At 48.0% G+C, this 19,146-nt stretch overlaps 2 protein-coding genes across 14 annotated transcripts in view; one reads left to right on the top strand and one right to left on the bottom strand.

The window, feature by feature from the left end:
* NCOR1 (nuclear receptor corepressor 1) overlaps nucleotides 1–19,146 on the top strand; it is a 161,019-nt gene that overhangs the window by 138,999 nt on the left and 2,874 nt on the right. For 8 of the 13 annotated variants that reach the window (XM_040453095.1, XM_040453101.1, XM_040453103.1 and 5 more), the window contains 12 exons: nucleotides 145–354; nucleotides 832–981; nucleotides 1,315–1,422; nucleotides 4,325–4,490; nucleotides 4,671–5,164; nucleotides 7,905–8,033; nucleotides 8,455–8,612; nucleotides 8,770–8,993; nucleotides 10,229–10,369; nucleotides 12,055–12,197; nucleotides 16,131–16,184; nucleotides 16,633–16,854. In XM_040453095.1, the coding sequence (XP_040309029.1) occupies nucleotides 145–354; nucleotides 832–981; nucleotides 1,315–1,422; nucleotides 4,325–4,490; nucleotides 4,671–5,164; nucleotides 7,905–8,033; nucleotides 8,455–8,612; nucleotides 8,770–8,993; nucleotides 10,229–10,369; nucleotides 12,055–12,197; nucleotides 16,131–16,184; nucleotides 16,633–16,854 (2,199 nt within the window). The remainder of the gene's footprint in view (nucleotides 1–144; nucleotides 355–831; nucleotides 982–1,314; nucleotides 1,423–4,324; nucleotides 4,491–4,670; nucleotides 5,165–7,904; nucleotides 8,034–8,454; nucleotides 8,613–8,769; nucleotides 8,994–10,228; nucleotides 10,370–12,054; nucleotides 12,198–16,130; nucleotides 16,185–16,632; nucleotides 16,855–19,146) is intronic. The other 5 variants (XM_040453104.1, XM_040453096.1, XM_040453107.1 and 2 more) reach the window with 3 other exon arrangements.
* TTC19 (tetratricopeptide repeat domain 19) overlaps nucleotides 12,423–19,146 on the bottom strand; it is a 41,912-nt gene continuing 35,188 nt past the window's right edge. The window contains exon 10 of the mRNA XM_040453110.1: nucleotides 12,423–13,416. Within this exon, the coding sequence (XP_040309044.1) occupies nucleotides 13,237–13,416 (180 nt within the window). The 3' untranslated portion in view covers nucleotides 12,423–13,236. The remainder of the gene's footprint in view (nucleotides 13,417–19,146) is intronic.

Raw genomic sequence — 19,146 nt, 5'->3', positions numbered from 1 at the left:
CGTTCCTACCCACGCCGAATAAGGGCTGCACGCGCATTTTAGCTGGAGAGCGAGAGCCCCGCCTCTTTCTGTGGGTGATGTTCGGCAAAGGAACCTCACGTGGACTCAGTCAGCTGAACACCTTTCTCTTGTTCTCTCCGCCAGCAGCTGCTGCTTACCTGTTTCAGAGACAGCTCTCACCAACCCCAGCTTACCCGAGTCAGTATCAGCTTTACGCCATGGAGAACACGAGACAGACAATCCTCAATGATTACATTACCTCACAGCAGATGCAGGTGAACCTGCGCCCAGATGTGGCCAGAGGCCTCTCCCCACGGGAGCAGCAGCTGGGTCTCCCGTACCCGGCAACGAGGGGTGTGTGTCTTTGCGTTTCGGTTTCACGAGTGCGTTACGTGTACTGAGTATCAATGAGTATTTATTGAATGAATGATGGAAAGAATGAAGAGGCAGCCATATCCTTGGCCGTGTAGCTTTTAGGCCTTGAAGGCAGATGAAGAAATGTGTCAGACGGGGTGTTTTGGTGAACACTGAACTACTAAATGAAGTCATTGAGCTGGGTGTTTGAAATCATTGTTTTTTCAGTTTGCTGCCTCCCTCTGTAATCTGTTCGTGCTTTTAGGTTACTGGTATGGGGCACAGTATTTCACGGCCTTCTGTAGACTTAAAGACGGCCTTCCAAAGTGATGATGATCTGGGCCATTTTTATTTATACCGTATAACAAAATATCGCTGGGTTATAGAGATAAACCATATAAAATAGCCACATACAGTTCTGTATCTTTAGAAAGACTGATACTTGACATAATTTTATCGTATTTGTCTTTTGAGCAGGAATCATTGACCTGACCAATATGCCTCCAGCAATTTTAGTGCCTCATCCAGGGGGAACAAGTACTCCACCCATGGACAGAATCACTTATATTCCTGGTACACAGATTACGTTCCCCCCCAGGCCATACAACTCTGCTTCTATGTCTCCAGGTGAGAGTCTGCGGCCACCCTTCCCCACCCCCCCCGCCCCACGACCACCGTGTTGACAGCACGGCCTTTGAAGGCATTTCGGGCAGTTGTTCCCCATTTGGTCTTTCACGTAATATTTAGTAATAGTTCTACTATGCCGTTCTGTCGCCATACTCTAGAAACATCCTAAAAGCTCGTGTTGGGCTTTAGTTGTCATCCAAAACTCTTAACCTTCCCACACGTGGAGTTTGGAGCATTTTGGAAACCTTTCAGCCACTTGAGACTTTACACGTTGTTTGTACCTGACAGGTTGATGTGTTTGTCTTGAAGTGGCGGACTTCGCGTGTTTTACAGGACACTCAACGCACCTTGCAGCGGCCGCGAGCGCGGAGCGGGAGCGGGAGCGCGAGAAGGAGCGGGAGCGGATAGCCGCGGCGTCCTCGGACCTCTACCTGCGGTCGGGTGAGTGGCGTGGCTTTGTTCATTCCGCACCCGCTCCTGCCGTGGGGATGCCGAGGTCATCTCACACACGGGGATCCTGAGACAGAAAGTGATTTCAGGCCGTAAGTGAAGGACAGGTGAGAGCGCCATCGAGGTTTAAATGGTGCAGACGTGAATTTGGAACAAGAAGGTGACGTTTTCACGAGGAAGGCGTCATTTGGATCTGGCCCCCAGCAGTTGGCTACGAAGACGCTGTGTGAAGACACTGGGCTCGGGGCTCATTGAAGCTGGACTCGTCGAGCTGGACTTGGAGGAAGAGTGGAAATATAGTTAGAAGGGGGGCTGGCACTTGGAGATGACAGGTGCTGCCATTCGGCAGGGAGGCAGGTGACACGAGGGGGCACGGACACAGGAGGGGCTTGAGGTGGATTAGAACCCCGGAGGGGGGCACGTGCTGCCACCAGAATAGCGAGGCCGTGACGGTCGCTCACAACGGCTTGAGATGTTTGGCACTGGGAGGGGCCAGAAAGGAACTGCTTGGGAAGGATGCCTTTGAGGCAAACGGGAAGGACTCGGCAGTAACTGGATGCAGCGGGTGAGGAAGAGATGAGAGACAGGATCGGCCCTCACGTAAGATAGAGAGGGATTAACAAAAGTGAAGAGCAGAGGGGTTTTACCACGGGACACGCTTTGATGCGTCTCTGGGACGTTCTTATCTGTGGCATATCTGTCTTCTTGCGTTGGGCTCCATCAGTGAAATGAAACCACGTCCCATGTCCGTGTTGCCAGGTAAACAGATCTGGCACTTAGGACAACGGACGGCTTGGACTTGGTGACCCGGGAGTCCCCCGTAAGTGTTGAGACTCTGGCTCGGCTGAGCTCTCCAGGCGGCAAGCGTGCGGGGAGAGGAGCCGGTCCGTCCTTGGAGGTTACAGGGAGGGATGTTCCCGAGGCGGGGCTGGTCATAGAGGGCGGTGTGGAACCGGAGGGCACACTCCTGGTCGTGGGGAACAGACCCTTAAAATCAAAGTGGCGGCGGTATAGAGCGGGGGTCCAAAGCCGGTCCTCGTACTCGACTCCGTGACGTCATTCCTGAGGATTTATCTTGAATAGTTGTGCGCTTGCAAAGCCTAAAGACCTGTAGCTGTGGTCTGCTGTCCGCAGATAGGCGGGAATCACTGCGTCTGACCACAGGAAGTGCTGTAACGCGTAGCGAGGTAGCACCCGAGTACCGATCCTACGCTGGCCACATACGAACGTGAAACGCATTTAATTAAAGCGTCGCTGCGGTAGGAACTAGATTTTGAAAATGCTCGTGATCCCACTAACGGATAACACTCAGACTCGAGACGATAGACCCCATTTCTCCCACCAGACACTTGAACGGTTTGTGAGTATTCTGTGTCGGTGTGACTAAAGAAACGCTGACTCTCACGCGTCATCAGGTGGCAGCGTAAATAGGAATAGTCTTGGCCGAGATACAGAAATTTAAATAGCAGGCCCTCTCCTAGGAATATAGAAGTGCTGGTGGAAGCTGATGTATGGTTGGAAGGGAGAAAATTGCTGAAGAGGTGCGGCCAGGCGGTACCTGCTGTGGGGACAGGGATACACGGTAAAACTGCCGGCGCCGCCTCTGAGGGCGGAGAACGGAGGAGGCGGAGGAGGCGCAGAAGGGAGTGAAGAGCGAGGGAGTCTGAGCTCTTCCCAGAGAGTCGTGCGGCACAGAGTCCAAGTTGTGGCTTTGTTCGGGGAGAGCTGAGGTCAAGCGAACAAAAACAGCTCAGCTGCTGGAGGAGGTGGTTAGAGGAGCTGATTTGGGGGCGGGCAGAGTGAGTGATCACGTGTCCACAGAGAGACAGTGTCCCCGGGGAGCGCGGAGCGCAGAGCGGCGCGGCGCGGAGCTGAGCGGAGCGGGGAGAGCTGTGGCTGAGTGAAGCCGCCTCGGACCCTGGGGTGGTGGCAGCTCTCATCACGTGTGTCCTCCTCGTCACGATGTTTAGACGGTGGTGCCGAATGGGAGTTTGGAAACGGTAAACACGCTGGAGTTTGAGGAAAACTCTTGAGAGATGAGCTTACCTGATTTTTGTTAACGTTTATTTGTTTTGAGAGAGCGAGAGCGCACGCGCGCCCAGATGCTGGAGGGTCAGAGAGAGAGAATCCCAGGGAGGCTTAATGGCTGTCACCTCAGAATCCGACTAGGGGCTCGATCTCACAAACCGCGAGCTCATGACCTGAGCCGAAATCAAGTGTCAGATGCTGAACTGAGCCACCCAGGAGCCCCCGATTTGTATTAGCACAGCTGACCCTGTACTCAGGTGAGGGGCGCTGACCCCCCACGCAACGGGGGAAAATCCACGTATAACTTTGACTCCCCCCCAACTGCCAGTCGCCTACTATTTATTGCCTGGAAACCTTACCGCTAACATAAATAGTTGATTACCCATATTTTGTATGCATGTCTCATGTATATGTCCTTACAATAAAGTGAGCTAGAGAACAGAAATTGATGAGAAAATGATGAGAAAACACAGTTACGGTACTGTACTGTATTTAAAAAAAGAAAAAAATCCACAGGTAGGTGGCCCGGTGCAGTTCAAATCCCTGTTGTTCAAGGATCAACTGTACTTCACTGTTGGTGTCATTTTTGTTTCTGTCAGGAATCACAGAAATGAAAGCGCCAGTAAATGAGAGTGGATGTTTTTCTCTCGAGCTACGAGCGTGGTTTTATTACATCTTTATTGAGAAACTCGTGTGGAACATGAGCAAGGCCAAAAGGCGGGCCATCAAGTTTCTTAACGTTTTCTCTTGTCAGGAATAACTAAGAAAGGAACGGTCCCTAAATGTGGCCGTCTTTAGGTTCTTCCTCGGGGCTTGTCTTCCCTTCCCTCTTCTTTGTTTTATTTTATTTTTTTGGCCTTCACAGGCTCCGAACAGCCGGGCCGACCTGGCAGCCACGGGTATGTCCGCTCCCCGTCCCCTTCAGTGAGAGCTCAGGAGCCCATGTTGCAGCAGAGACCCAGCGTTTTCCAGGGAACCAACGGAACCAGTGTAATCACACCTTTGGATCCAAGCGCTCAGCTGCGAATCATGTGAGTCTCCCGGACACGTTCGGACCAAGGACAAACAGACGGTCTCTTGCGTACCGCGCACTTTTAGATCGGTGGCCGCCCGACACGTCTTGGTGTGCGGTGGACCCCGCCGCCTCCCCAGCGCGCCCCCGGTAGAGCCCGCCCTTCACGGAGCTGTGTGTGGTTTGCTTCTGTTCGCAGGCCGCTGCCCGCCGGGGGCCCGTCGATAAGCCAGGGCCTGCCGGCCTCCCGCTACAGCACCGCTGCGGACGCCCTGGCCGCCCTCGTGGACGCCGCAGCCTCTGCCCCCCAGATGGAGGTTTCCAAAACGAAAGAGAGTAAGCATGAAGCTTCCAGGTTAGAAGAAACTTTGAGAAGCAGGTCAGCCGCAGTTAGTGAACAGCAGCAGCTAGAGCAGAAAAGCCTGGAGGCGGAGAAGAGATCTGTTCAGTGTCTGTACACCTCGGCCGCCTTTCCAAGTGGCAAGCCCCAGCCTCACTCTTCGGTAGTTTATTCAGAGGCTGGGAAAGATAAAGGGCCTCCTCCAAAATCCAGATATGAGGAAGAGCTAAGGACCCGAGGGAAGACTACCATTACCGCAGCTAACTTCATAGACGTGATCATCACCCGGCAAATTGCCTCGGACAAGGATGCGAGGGAACGTGGCTCTCAAAGTTCAGACTCTTCTAGTAGCTGTATGTATCTTCATCTGAGTTTTGCAATGTGATATCTGAGTAAAGAATTACTTTCTTCTCTAGGTAAAGCAGAGCTATACGGTATAAGGAAAATCCTGACCTTGCTCATAATTGTCATGAAAGGGTTTGGTGGGTTTACAGGTGCAAAATGTCTGTCCTGCTGTCTGTCGTGTTTATTTCAACTTCAGCTTCTGAAGTATGCCTGTCCAGGTGTTTTCCATGAGAACCCCGTGCCTTTGGAAAGGTAAAGCTGGGAAGTAGGACAGAGCTCACTAACATTTTCAGGAATCTGAAAGATGACAGATGTGTCGTCAAGCTCTGTGCTACGAAGGCCCCTTCAGGGGGGGACCCTTCAGGGGCGTCTTCTAGTATGTGGTTCGGTATTCAAGTCGATACCCCACAGTCTCTTGTATCCTTTTGCTGAGATACAAAGTTTTAAAAAGCGACACCACCGTCTTACTGGTAATTGGTATTTACATCACATCTGTCTTGCAAGTCGGATTTACAGAGAACTTTTTTCACATATTTATTGGTCATTTTTATTCCTCCTTTACGCATAGCCTCATATTCTGTGCTCGTTTTCTAAAATTGTTCTCATGTGTTTCTTTTAACTTTTAATTCCGGTGTAAACATACAGCGTTCTGTTAGCTTCAGGCGTGCGATGTAGCGATGCAACGCTTCTGTACGGTTACTCCGTGTGCCTCACGATCAGTGTGCTCTTGATCCTTGTCACCGATTTCCCCCATCCCCCACCCCCTCCCTGCCGGTTGGATTTTGATCAAATCTGGTTCGTCGTTTTGACATCTACCCTCTAAGTCCGTAAGGGTTCACAAATCTACAGTGAGATGCTGGAAAAGTTACTTTGAATTTATTGTTAACAGCTGCCTAAATTCTGTATGGAATTCCTGAAGGAAGCAGCAGGTATTTAAGCGACTGTCAGCTAATGCTTGCCGTAACTTAACCACACGCAGTCCTGTCTCTGCTGTTTCCATTAACGAAACTGAACAGAGTTGGAGATTTCGTGTGCACCAGCATGCGACGTGTAATTCTTTTTACCCCGTGCCTAATTATAATTTGTTTGGGTAAAAATCTGCCCCACGGCTGAGGTTTTTGGGGAGAAGGGGGCAGCTGGATAGTCTGTTGTATAGACAGGAAACTTCTGTTAGCCTGGGATTATGAAGATCTGCAAAATTGGTATTGCACGTGCAGAAACTTGCTCCCTGGGGAAGATCTGTGGTCCCAGGACTGGGATCCAGCCTGTGGCTTACTGAAAGCGGTGGCACGTGGTTCGCTAGTCGCTGGATAGCCCCTCTTTTCAGGTGGCATGACAGAGCCGACCTTGCTCGAGGAGTCTGGCCTTCAGAAGGTCTGAAGATAGAAAAGCTGTCTTCTTTTCTGACTGGGTTATCCCTGGGTAAATGGCTGGCATGAAGCCGACAGGCTATTTACAGGTACCCTGTATGGTTTTCGGTTTTTCTCTTCAGAGCGTCCTTCCCCCCGCAGGTGAAGCACTGTGCCTTCATCTTCACCTGGCGGCTTCCAGAGGGGTGTGTGCACAGTGTAGCATTAGTCTATCGACTGTATATTGGACGTGGTGAGCAGATTCAGGATGCCGGGTGTTTAAACAGTGATGAATGCCAGGGGCTCCAGAAGTTGCAAAGTAGTATAAATGACTTCGAATATAGTGATTTATTTTAGTTCCCGAAAACTCATTTCCATCCCAGTTGTCAGGTTCCCGTTCTCCCGAGTGTACTAGAACCTAGCCAGTCACAACCTGCATGGCCTGGTGAAGGGGGAGGACGGAAGGGCCGTTCAGTTGAGTCCTGGAGGATCATAGGTGGGAGCTTGTAAGAGTTCATTCCGAACTTCTACACCTGTGTCCAGGACCCACTGACCGATCACACTGGCTGATCCCGGCAGTCATAGACCCTTTGGGCCTCTGACAGTGTTCTCGGATTCTTTGCTACAGCCCGTAGATGCAAAGAGCACTCTAAAATCAGAAGGTTCCGCAACAGAAGGTTACACGTGCCTCTCCCGTCCTTCTGAGGCCGTGGCGAGACTGGGAACGGCTGCCTGGACCCTCACCACACTGACCCTGTTTTTCTGGGAACGGCTACCCAGAGGGGGCCTTCTCTGACGTGGGCGTCCTTTCTGCCAGGAGAGTGCATTTGCTACTTTTCAGACATTCCCTGCCATTTCTGTGTGTTTTCACGTGTAACAGTGCCAAGAAGTTATTTGGAGTAATACTTTTTGTCAGCAGTACTCCAGTGATTCGAGAAAATCATTATATAATGTTACTTAATCTGTAGCTTTAAAAGCATCCTGGTAACGAAGCCACTGTGTAGCCTGAAAGTTCTTCTAAGAGCTCGTTGTCCCACAGAACTGTAATTCTCGGAAGCAGTGAACCGTTGGGATCTCCCCTCTGAGAAAGGTCCTTCCTGGGGTTCTTCTGCTCCCAGGAGAACGTCACACATCTATCCTCTGCCTCCCCGCCCGAAGGTCTCAGAGGCCACACGGTTTCAGGAACCCTGTGTCCCACAGAGACCAGGGACACTGAGGGAGCACTTGCGGACCTTTGAAACCAATGCATTGAGCTTGTTGGTTGTTATCACTAACCTGGGTGCCACTGAACGTTTCTGAGAATAAAAACCAAAAATATGCGAGTAGGTGTGAAGAATTTGGACTTCTGCAACTTCTCGTCGGATTAGTTTTAAAGTAAGACTCTTTCCTTTTCTTAAAGTATCTTCTCATCGGTATGAAGCGCCTGGCGATGCTATTGAGGTGATCAGCCCTGCCAGCTCGCCAGCGCCGCCCCAGGAGAAGCTACAGGCCTATCAGCCGGAGGTGGTGAAGGCAAACCAAGCAGAAAGTAGGTACTTTTTAGCCACCGGTTTACCTGTTTGCACATGTGCAGGTGTCATTTGCTTCCGATCATCTGCCCAGACCGTGTGCAGGAATAACTGGTTTTGTTGGTTTTGTTTTAGAGTAGTCTTTATGGCTGTAGAACCCTTTAAGACTGCACCGGTGGGAAATTATCTTGAAGCTTTTATCAAGTTCTCTTTTCTTCCTATTTAACGATACAGAAAATAGCTGATATTTTGTCCACTCATGCTCTCACGGTTTATACTAGTCCCGATAAGCATTTTTTCCTCCAAAATTAAGATCGTGAATTCTGTTTAGCGATAGCACCATGTCCCTCCCATGTGTCCCTGAGTTATGTTTAATCTGATAGTGAGTGACAGGCAGGGGTGTTCCCTGAGTAGGACATCTACCTGTCTGCCCTCCCCTAGGTGAAGCCAGCAGACCATACGAAGGACCATTACATCACTACCGACCCCAGCAGGAATCCCTGTCTCCACAGCAGCAGCTGCCCCCCTCTTCACAGGCCGACGGGGTGGGGCAAGTGCCCAGGACCCACCGACTGATCACACTCGCTGATCACATCTGTGTAAGTTCTTCTGTTAATTTTTCTGTTTTTGATCGTGCGGGAGGCACATTTCACAGAGAGTCACAAAAGAGATGTCCAGGTTTTTTTAATGCTACATTTAGCATTAAATGTATTAAACTCCGTGGGTTTAACCAGTTCCTTCTCTCCTCATTCACAGCAAATCATCACACAAGATTTTGCTAGAAATCAAGTTTCCTCACAGCCTCCCCAGCAGCCTCCCACTTCTACATTCCAAAATTCACCATCTGCTTTGGTGTCCACACCTGTGAGGACTAAAACATCAAATCGTTACAGCCCAGAATCCCAGTCTCAGTCTGTCCACCATCAAAGACCAGGTCCAAGGGTCTCTCCAGAAAATCTTGTGGACAAATCCAGGGGAAGGTATGTTTTGTTTTTCTTTCAAGTTTATTTATATTAGAGAGAGAGAGAGAGAGAGAGAGAGAGAGAGGCGTGCAATTGTGGGAGGGGCAGAGAGAGAATCCCAAGCAGGCTCCAAGCTGTCAGCAGAGTCTGATGCGTTGCTCACTCTCATAAACTGGGAGATCAGGACCTGAGCCCAAATCAAGAGTCAGAAGCTTAACGGACTGAGCCACCCAGCCGCCCCAGTATGGTTTTTATTTCAAATTGTATGTACATTTCTGAAGAGTAAAGCAATTTGAATAGATCTACAAGATAGGGGATTAATTTTGTACACCTAAAGTTTATTCACTCTCACTCCTTGGGAAGTACAAATGAGGGTTTTTCTTGCCTGTTCTTAAAATGTTCACTGCCCGAGCAGTTGGTACTGTATCTTTTTAATGTATATTCAAAAGTCAGGTTCTTCATCTTTCATGGAAGGGAGGTGATAGTTTCAAGTTTGATAAGTCAAGAAAAGTGTAAGATTATTTAGTTTAGAGGTAACCACCAAGGAACCAAAAGAAAAATGGTAAAAAATGGCCACCTGTTTGGATGGGGTTGATTGGGAAAGGAAAGGACAGGTCGTGTACGTATATACTAATTACACTTAAAGGTCACAGGTAGCTCTTAATATGTACAGTCACTAAGCCAAAGCCTTGTTTTGGTCTAAACAGTATGTTTATATCACGTGATCTTTACCAATGTGGTATCCGGAGGAAGAACATGAAACTGCAGAGAATCGCGCAGCCCTAGCAGGGGGCAGCTAGAGCCTGTCTTGACTCACCTGATGGGGTGCTCAGGGTTCAGTTTAGTTCTCTGGTCCTTTCTCTTTTAACTTCACGGGGAAAGACCTGTTCAGTGTTGACTGACTCAGAGAGAGAGGTCAAAGCCTGGAGGGCTCACCAGAGTAACAAGGGCAGGATGGTGGGTGTGATACCGAAGCACACGATGACCTTGACCTCCCTCGGAGCATCGGCCGCTGCCTGTCCCGGGTTGTCATGTGCCACCAGTGCACGTGCACAGATAAAGCAGCGCCAACAGACTTTTTGATAACCCGGTATATAGTGAAGATCTGAGGCAACTTTTTTTCTGATAGAAGCTAGCAACTTTATTCCTTTCTCCTGAATGACGTAATGAGTGAACCGGTTTCAAACTGTCTAGGGTGATTTGTAGGCGGGCCCCAGGAGCACAATCTAATATTTTATATGTTACAATACCAGGCCTGGAAAATCCCCAGAGAGGAGTCACGTCTCTTCTGAGTCCTACGAGCCCATCTCCCCACCCCAGGTTCCAGTCGTGCATGAGAAACAGGACAGTGTACTGCTCCTGTCTCAGAGAGGGGCGGAGCCTGCAGAGCAGAGGTGAGGAGCAGGAGCGTGTCCCGGCTGGCGGCTCCCGTGTCAAAGCGTGCGTGTGTCCTGTGTCTTTTCTCCCCTCCGGGTTACGTGTCAGGATAGGACTCTCCAAGGACCACGAAGTCTCTTTCCCTGGTGATCTAATACCAGTGGATTTTAGTGAAAAAGTTACATTTAAATAGGTTACAGAAAAAAAGTGTTCACTATTCTTGAAATCAAGCCTTTCTAGATCTTTTTTAAAAAATCCTTTTCTGTCCACGTGGTCAGCTGTTCAGCTGTCGATCGAAGCCCTGCTTGAGTGTTTATCGTGCACCAGGCCTTGTGGACTCCACGTGGAAGGGAAGTCCTAACGAGCACCTTTGCTGAACTGCTTTACGGACTTTTTCTTCCCTATTTCTGACCCCAACCCAGCCCCTGTGAATTATTTGGGTTTTATTTCCGTTTGGATTAGACACCTTTGGTTTGGCCCCTGCCTGGTCCACTTCCACCAGAGTGATTTGTCTAAAACTCATGGAATCAAGCTCTAAGCCAGTAGGCCGGCACCTGAGTTCCTTCATGAGCAGGTTCATGCTGCTCGTCTGGTTTCCTGCCGCTTCCCCCTCACACCACACTCTTGTGTCCGTGTCAAGCTGCTTACGGTCCCCTGAATTCCTTTCAGTCCCTACGTACGCTGTTTCCTTGGTGTAGAACACACTCCCGTGATGCTCCTGGAGGTGAATCTAGGAGGTGCCCATGGTCAGATAGAGGGAGGGTCCAGCTCTAAACCAAGGTCTCACTCCAAACTGCTAGTGCATTTCTTAAACAATGTGTTCTAAGTTATTTATGGTTTATATTCATGGGCAAGCAAATAGATGTTGGTACCTTTCAACGAAATGAGGAGAATCTGTTTTTAGAAAGGGGCTGACGTTCAATTTAATTATATATTTACGCTTTCCCTTCAGTTTGTGACTTTTTTGAGGACGGGCCACATCCTGCCCATTTTCTATCACATATCTGTCTCTCTTTGGCATATGGCAGGTATTCTTATGTTTGAATGATGAATGAACCCACCCGACCAGATGAGGTGATCAGCAGCCTTCCGTTTGTTCTTTGCTGTCATCTCCAGCTCTAGCTAGATCATCGTGGTTAAAGGAAATTTGGTTCTTTAAAATGTGTTAGTATAGGAAGCTGCGAATGATTGCGAAACCCTTTACATGAGACCCAGCTCATCTGGTGGGAGGCGTGAAATGATTTTAACAGAGGCAGTTTTATTTCTACATTGTGGCTCTTCTGTTGAAGGCCCCAGGTTTTGATTGCTTAGGTATGAGCTCTTGGCTGTTTTATAGGCAAGTCGTGCTATTAGTTTTAATTTCTTCTACTTCATAGCAGTTCTGCTAGTAGAATAGTGAATAGTTCCTGGTGTATGTGGCAGCTATAAATAATACCAGTGTCTGTGCTGTTAAGCAGATGGCATCATGGTAAGCTGGTTCTCACTTTCCTGTTAACATCATTTGTTGCTTATTCGGTCTTCGTTAAGAATCTCCATCCTAGATTATCTCCATTGCAGTCCTCACTTTATGAGCGTGCTGAAGTATTTGTGTCCCCATATATGACATAGGGTTATCCACAGACACGAAATGGGGAAGTGGGTACACCCCCAAGGTTAGCACATGATGAAACAGACATAATAGGCATAACTGTGTTCCCCACAGGAATGATTCCCGCTCGCCAGGGAGTATAAGCTACTTGCCTTCCTTCTTCACCAAGCTCGAAAACACGTCACCCATGGTTAAATCAAAGAAGCAGGAGATTTTTCGTAAGTTGAACTCCTCTGGTGGAGGTGACTCTGATATGGGTAAGTGGGATTTCTTTCATGAATCCCAAAATAAAACCTGCATTAATAAGAATTGTATCTCTGGTGTTGCCTCTCATGTGATCCTTGAGTTTGAAGGCTCTTGTAGGCGTCTGTCCAACCTCCAACCACATTTGATCTTAAAGTTTCTTCTCAAATGTCTGCCAGTACATGAAGATTGCCTGCTAGAGAGCAAGAACTTGCTGCTTTCTGAAGCTGTCCGTCTTCTCTTTGAACAAATGTGGGGCCAGATTAGCTCTTCATGTAGTTTTTTTTTTTTTTACCCATCGGTCTTAGTTTTATCCGTTTGGGCCGAGTCTGCATGACCACTCCGCAGCCATTTGAAGACAGAGCGTGTCCTTCAAGTCTTCTCTCTGTAAATATCCTGCGTCATCAGCTGTTCACACTGCTGGTTCTGAGTGTCCCTCTGCAGAAAACCACTTTATTTAGCTTAACCTCTCAGTAAGTTCTGAGTAGTGTGCTCTGCCCCAGAGGCATCACTGTTCAGGAGTGTAGACTGTATTAGGGTGTTGGGCAACGAGCACGCAGTTAGGATATAGTGCACTTAATACGAGCATAAATATCAGGGTATCTTGATGCGCTGCTCTGGGTCCGTACCTTTCCTTTGCTGTACTTTTGGAGTCACTGGCTCCAAGTCCGTGCTGTGCCACTCAGTTACTTTTCCTACCCCAGCAGTGTCTTCCTGGATCTCTGTTCAGTCATTCAGCATTCATCTGTAGATGCGATCAGTCCACCGTGTGAAAATAGAATAACAGTAATGGCAGGCAGTTATGTCGTTATAGCTCTGGGCACTTGGAAGCATGTACAAGGCATTTAATCCTCACAGCGGCCCTACACCCTCCACGGTGTAATCGTCTCCATTGTGCGGATGAGGAGACCTAGGGAGGTTTAAGAACCCGTGCAGACTGCCTAACTGGTGAGTCATGGGGCGGTGGCCCCACTCTGGCGTGCCAACCCCACGTCTCTGGCGGTGTGCTCACTGGCTTGTAACAGTTCTGTACTCACAGCATCGTCACCCACGTCACTGGTAGATACTCAGTAGGATAAACCTCTGTGGCATCCAGACCTTCCCTTTGGGTTGAAAGTCGTACTTCTCCATCTTTTCCTCAAGTACCTCCAGTGACGCGGCGAGATTTGTCGGATCTGGGTTTTCCGCAATCTGCTCTATTTCTGTGATCTGCGATCTACTAGTCTCCCGACCCTGTCAAAAGAAAGGAAATTGTGGGCTGTGAACTACAAACTGCCAGGTGGACGTGTGTTTGGGTCTGACACTTTATGATTAATAAAGGTTGAACATCCAAGAGAAAAAAAGGGTGAGCCCAGTGTCAGTTATTGTTGTGAACTCTCTCTTTGGAAGATAAATGTTTTAGAATATTGGCCAGCATTGCTATCAGGCTTACAGATATCCTTTCTTCTTTAAGAAAAATTATGACATTTTTCTGTCTCATCACGGGTTTCATCTGTTACTTACGGAGCGTCAAATGTCACCAACAAAAATGTGGTGCTCTCATCTTCACATTCTCTCAGAAGGCAGAGAAGAATCAGAGCGTGAAGACCTGCCGATTCTAGAACAGCCAGTTTAGAATTGTTCCATCTTTGAGGGGTTTTCGCTCATCCTCTCTAGTCTTGGTCTCGCCTCATTTTAGTGGGAAAAAAATTGTTGACAGAAAAATGCCACGTGACTTGAAGAAGCCCGCTTAACAGTGTCGTCTTCTGTTTTCTTTTGTCCTCAGGCGGTAGCTCTCTCATTCATTCATTCAGCAATTAATTATTGAGCAGGGTGCTGTGTTGGGCGCTTTTACAATGACAGAAGGTCTCTATCTGAACATGTAAAATGAAACAAGTCCCTAACTTTAACAGAGGATAAAATGCGTGAATGTCTTAATGCAAGTACAAACAAAATTGCTTGGGGAATTTTTTGATCGCAGGAACTCTTTTCGATTGTGGAAAGGGACAGTTAAGGAATTGTGTTAAGGAAGCAGTGGGCTGATGGGTCCCCAGGGCACGTTCCGTCTTCCCCAGGAAGTAGAACCAAGACATCCAAGCCATCAGCAACCGAGACCACTTTGTTTCACCTTGGAGTCTCTCAATTAATTCAGCGTTCCCACCGAGGACATCAGTGATTTCGTTCTTCAAAAACCGTAATGCTTTAAACTTACTTTATTTGGTCTTCCACAAGCCATTTTTCCCCTTCTAGAAATATTCTCTTCTCTTGGCTTTCAGATACTATGTTCTCCTGTCTTTTTCTCTTCTACTCTGGACATTTTTTATGTCTTCTTAGCAGCTCAGTCTTGCTCTGCCTGACCCTTGAATGCTGTTTTCCCAGTGCCGTCCTCACGCACTAGAACCTCTGAATCCTCTCACCTGCTCCAGGGGTGTAAGCTGTGTGCTGAAAACGCCCAGATTTGTGTCCGAAGTGGGGTTCGGCTTTTCCCATGAAGTTTCACTTGCATACCTTTGAGGACCTCTGTCTTCTTGTGCATTTGGCTTCTTAAGTGTCTAAAAAGGAATTAACGTTCTACCTCTGCGCACGGAGAAGCACGTCACCCCCTCCTTCCCTGCCACACTTCCTCCACTGTGGCTTCACTAGCTTCTTTCTGGGCAGCCCTCCCTCTGCACCTCTTCCTGTCGAGTCTGCCTCCTAAACAGCTGTCCCTTGTCAGTCTTCCCTGCCCGTTTCTGAGTGGTTATCACGTTCTTTCACACACGTGTGCCCATCTGTTTTAAGCCAGGGGTCCTCACACTTGAGTATCGATCCCTGTGCCTGGAGTGCTCGTTAAGCATGTGAGCCACAGGCCTTGGGACTCGAGGAAGTTGGCACTTTTACTGAGGCACGGGGGTGGTTCCATTCTGACGGCCTCACAAAGTACCACGCCAAACTGTAAGCTCCAGAGGGAAAATACACAGAGGATCGTATTGTTCTCACCAGTTGAAAAATATGAAATCGTCTTTATCTGACCATTTTGATCAGTAAGAAGGTGATTTTATGAGGTTTCCACCAAATGCTTAATAAATATTTGTCGAATGAATGAATTCTATTCCAGAAACTTTTGTGTATTCGTCACTCCACTTTTTCAGGTTCAGTTTATTTACTGCAAGTTTTCCTGACCCATGAGTGGGGAGACGGTCATGGTTTTGTATAGTTCTTCCTGGAGATTTTTGTCCTCCTTCCTGTTGTCAATTTAAAGTTGCCCGATGAAGGAAGTTTTTAGTTTCCAGGCACATGCAGCCCGGCTTCAGAGAGCGGCCTCCTCTCCGGGAAAGAGCCCATCCTGCTGCAGACTCCCCCAGAGCTCCGCGTTCTGCTCTGGGGCACACTCCCCACCCTGCTTCCCTATTCTTTCTCTTTCGAGTTCTCAGCAGCAAGTTGGAAGTTGTGGTGAGAACACCATTCACGTTCCCAGATTCCTTCTACCTCTGTCTCGGCGCTTTATCGGTAGTTCCCAGGCTGTCCCACCTGTTGTTGTTCAAACTGCACAAATGACAAATCACGGGCTGCTCCTGTGCCTGTGGGAGTCGCTCCCGGTGAAGCATAGGGAAGCCCACGTTTTCATGCTGTTCATGGAGGGGTCTGAGGCCAGGCTGTCTCAGACTGGCTGGCATTCCTGGGGCTCATCTCAGAGGCGTCTCTTCTCTGGCAAACTGGACCCCTTTCCTATTGTTGTTTCTCCGGCAGTGCGAGCGCTCTCTTCCTTCTGTGGGCACATGGCTCCTGTTCAGATTTTCCCACCTCATCCAATTTTTTATTGCTTGATTTTTTAAAAAATAATTACTTCTTTATCTTAACTGGTGAAAAATAAGGTTGGGATCATGGGAAATAAAAAGGTTAATTTCACTGTAGGGTTTGAGACTTTATCTCCTTCAGTGTACGTGATCATCCCATCTCAGTTAACTCAAATGTTTGTTTAAATACAGCAGCTGCTCAACCAGGAACTGAGATCTTTAATCTGCCAGCAGTCACTACCTCAGGTAAGAATCAAAATGTGTCCACCCGATACCCATCGAGTACCGACTGCCCAGCAGGGGCACTGCTCCAGTGTGCATAAATGTAGTCGGGGAGGAGACAGCGGCAGTGAAAAGGGAGCCCAGCTTCACTAAACACTTGCTGGAGAGGTAACGGAACAAAGAGAATCAAAACCACTAAAGAACAGTGTAGAAACGAGGGAGCTGAAAAGAGAAAAAACCGAGGAACTTTAAGAAAAGTGGCTGGACCCATTCATTTAGCAAAGGAAAACTCAATTTGCTGGAGTTACTACTGGGGGATTTGGGCGCCCCTGTGTGGGCTCTCGGGGTGTTGCAGGCAGCTGGCCCGGGGCTGTGTGTCCCGTGGGCCCAAAGGCCGTTTGGAGTCCGCTGGTCTCTGTCTCTCCGTCTGCTGTTCGGAAATAAGCAGAAATGGCGTGCTGGTCTCTTTCAGGCTCAGTTAGCTCTAGAGGTCATTCTTTCGCTGATCCTGCCAGTAACCTCGGTCTGGAAGACATCATCAGGAAGGCGCTCATGGGAAGCTTTGACGACAAAGTCGAGGAGCACGGAGTCGTCATGTCCCAACCTGTCGGCGTGGTGCCCAGTGGCACCAGCACCTCCGTTGTGCCCAGTGGGGAGACCCGCAGAGAGGAAGGGGACCCGTCACCTCATTCAGGTGAAGTGTGTTCACTCTTGTGCCCTTCTGCTGCCTTTCCCAAGAAAACGCCAATCTACTTCCAAGTGGTAATGCGTCACCAAGACGTTTCATTTTGTGTGTTCCCAGAGTCCCCTGTAATGGTTTTACTTAGTTGTTTTTTTTTTTTTTTTTTTTTACCTGCTCAGACATTTTAGTAACACAAACAGAAATTTTAAAAGGACGGAGATTTTTATGCAGAAGTCACCTTTGAGTGTTGGCTTTTTTTCTTTGTATCTAGTCCTTATCTGGATCGACATATTTTAACTGTAATGCAAGTACAGGTTCCTTTCTGCTTTTGAATAAAAGGGACTTACTATTGTAATAAAAAGAACAGGCTCAGCATAAAAGAATTTTAATCCATAGAAGAAGAAAAAAAAAAAAAACCCTTCAGATCACATCATCCAGAAAGCTAGTGTTCTTGTCTGATAAGCATCATTTTAGAAGTATCTCTGTATGGACACATAAAAGGCCAGATAGACATCAGAACCAGTCATTCATACGTCCTGATAAAAGCAAGCACACAAAAAACTGTGATTCTAAGCTTTGAAACCCCTTTTTCTTAATCTTTGAGAACTAGGATCTCTTATGCTTAAAAACTTACTGGCAGGTCAGCGGTATTTCAGGTTTAGTTTAGGGTTTTTTCCTGTTATCCTCAAGCAAAAGATCTCACTAAGGTGAAGAAGATCAAAGAGATCAGAGGTTCTTATTTATTTACACCCACGTGTATTTTATGGCAACGTGGATTCACTTCCTGCTCTGAAGGATGAGCGCAGTCTTCCCCTTTCTGCTCTTACCTCCTGATTTGTATTGATTTACCTGTGCGTGTATTTGAAGGTGGTAACATTGGTGACGGTCACCCACTTCAAGCAACCCTGGTCACGTACCCCTTCTGTTGAGACCTTTCTTTTTGGTACTGTTTTCACACTCCCTTTTCTCTCAGAGGCTACTGTCCTCCGAGACTGTTCCCGCTCAAGAATGACTTCTTGCTGCCTTGATACTTGAAAGGACAGTGTGGCACCTTTCTCAAAACATTCCATAGACACGATTACATTTCCCCCACCTGGCGTCAATGGTTGTGTAAGAAGGCGGCCAGATGTCCCCTTTTTTGGCAGGTGACAGTTTTATCTGCCTGAAGCCTCTTTGCCTCAATTTGAATAAGTTAATTAGTATGTTGGCGTTCGTGCTGTGTCACTTTCCTGACCACAGGGAGGCTGTTTGCACCTGCAGGTTGATTTCTACACTCCTGGAAATGTTCTATTTTGCCTCTTTTGTTGGGCTTATCCATCTCAAAAAAGACAATTACATTTTTGCCAGCTAGTCTTTGTCCTCCAGATCTGTTACCTTCTAGTTATTTTAGTCATCTTAATCTAATTATTTCAGTCATCTTCATGTGTTGCTTTTACTCTAGCTCACATTTTCCTTTCATGCTAACGCCCTTTTTGTCGTGTCTGTTCTGATCCTTGCCGTATTTTGTTTCCTAAGCTTTCCACCTCTCCTTTTTGATGATGATCTGTTCTTTACCAAAGGAGCCCAAACTGGCTTTGTGTATTCTGAAGTTTCTCTTCCAGAAGCATCTTTTCCCCTCGTCCCATTCTGTTCTCTTCCTGACCATCAAGGACTTGCACTTCTTTTCTGTGCAGATAGTTGAAGGGGTTGAAGTTGCCTTCTACCCACTTTTTTCTGGGCGCCGTGGGACTCGGGGCAGGGTGAGGTCTCAGGTTCTGCGAGGCAGTGGAACACGTCTGCTGCTCACCTGGGCTCTGTTCTCTTCAGACATCATTTCCATGCTTTGTTCTAGAGCCCTGTCGGGCATCCCACTCCTGTGAACTTCTGTATACCGGAGCCTGGAACAACAGGCCGCCAAGACTTGCTGAGCTTCTGCTGGGGACCAGTAGCATGGCCACGAAGGGGCTTCTGTTCCACGCTTTTTGGCATAAAATTTCCTTGGGGTGGTGTACAGATTCCTCTGCTTCTCTTTAAACTGGCAGGCAAGGAGGTAGTTAGGATTTAAGATTTTCGTCAACCTGCTTTAATTTCCTTAGTTTCTGTGCTCCAAGACCCGGAAAGAAATGATGTTCCTCTCAGAAATTTAATTTCCTTGGTTACATGTTTTTCAAGTTGATGGCATGAGGACATACCCCTTTTGCTTTAGTTGCTACAAGTAAATTCTGGCTTTTAAGTACTAACTTTGAAGCTTCACTGGGTCCTAGGATCTGGGTTCTTCGCACCGCCTGCCATCCTCCCGCTTTCTCTCAGCGGCATATAACCCAT

This window comes from Herpailurus yagouaroundi, unplaced genomic scaffold, assembly GCF_014898765.1.
Source record: "Herpailurus yagouaroundi ecotype Mexico unplaced genomic scaffold, PumYag 208, whole genome shotgun sequence".
NCBI lineage: Eukaryota > Metazoa > Chordata > Mammalia > Carnivora > Felidae > Herpailurus > Herpailurus yagouaroundi.
This window is presented reverse-complemented; position numbering and strand designations above follow the sequence as displayed.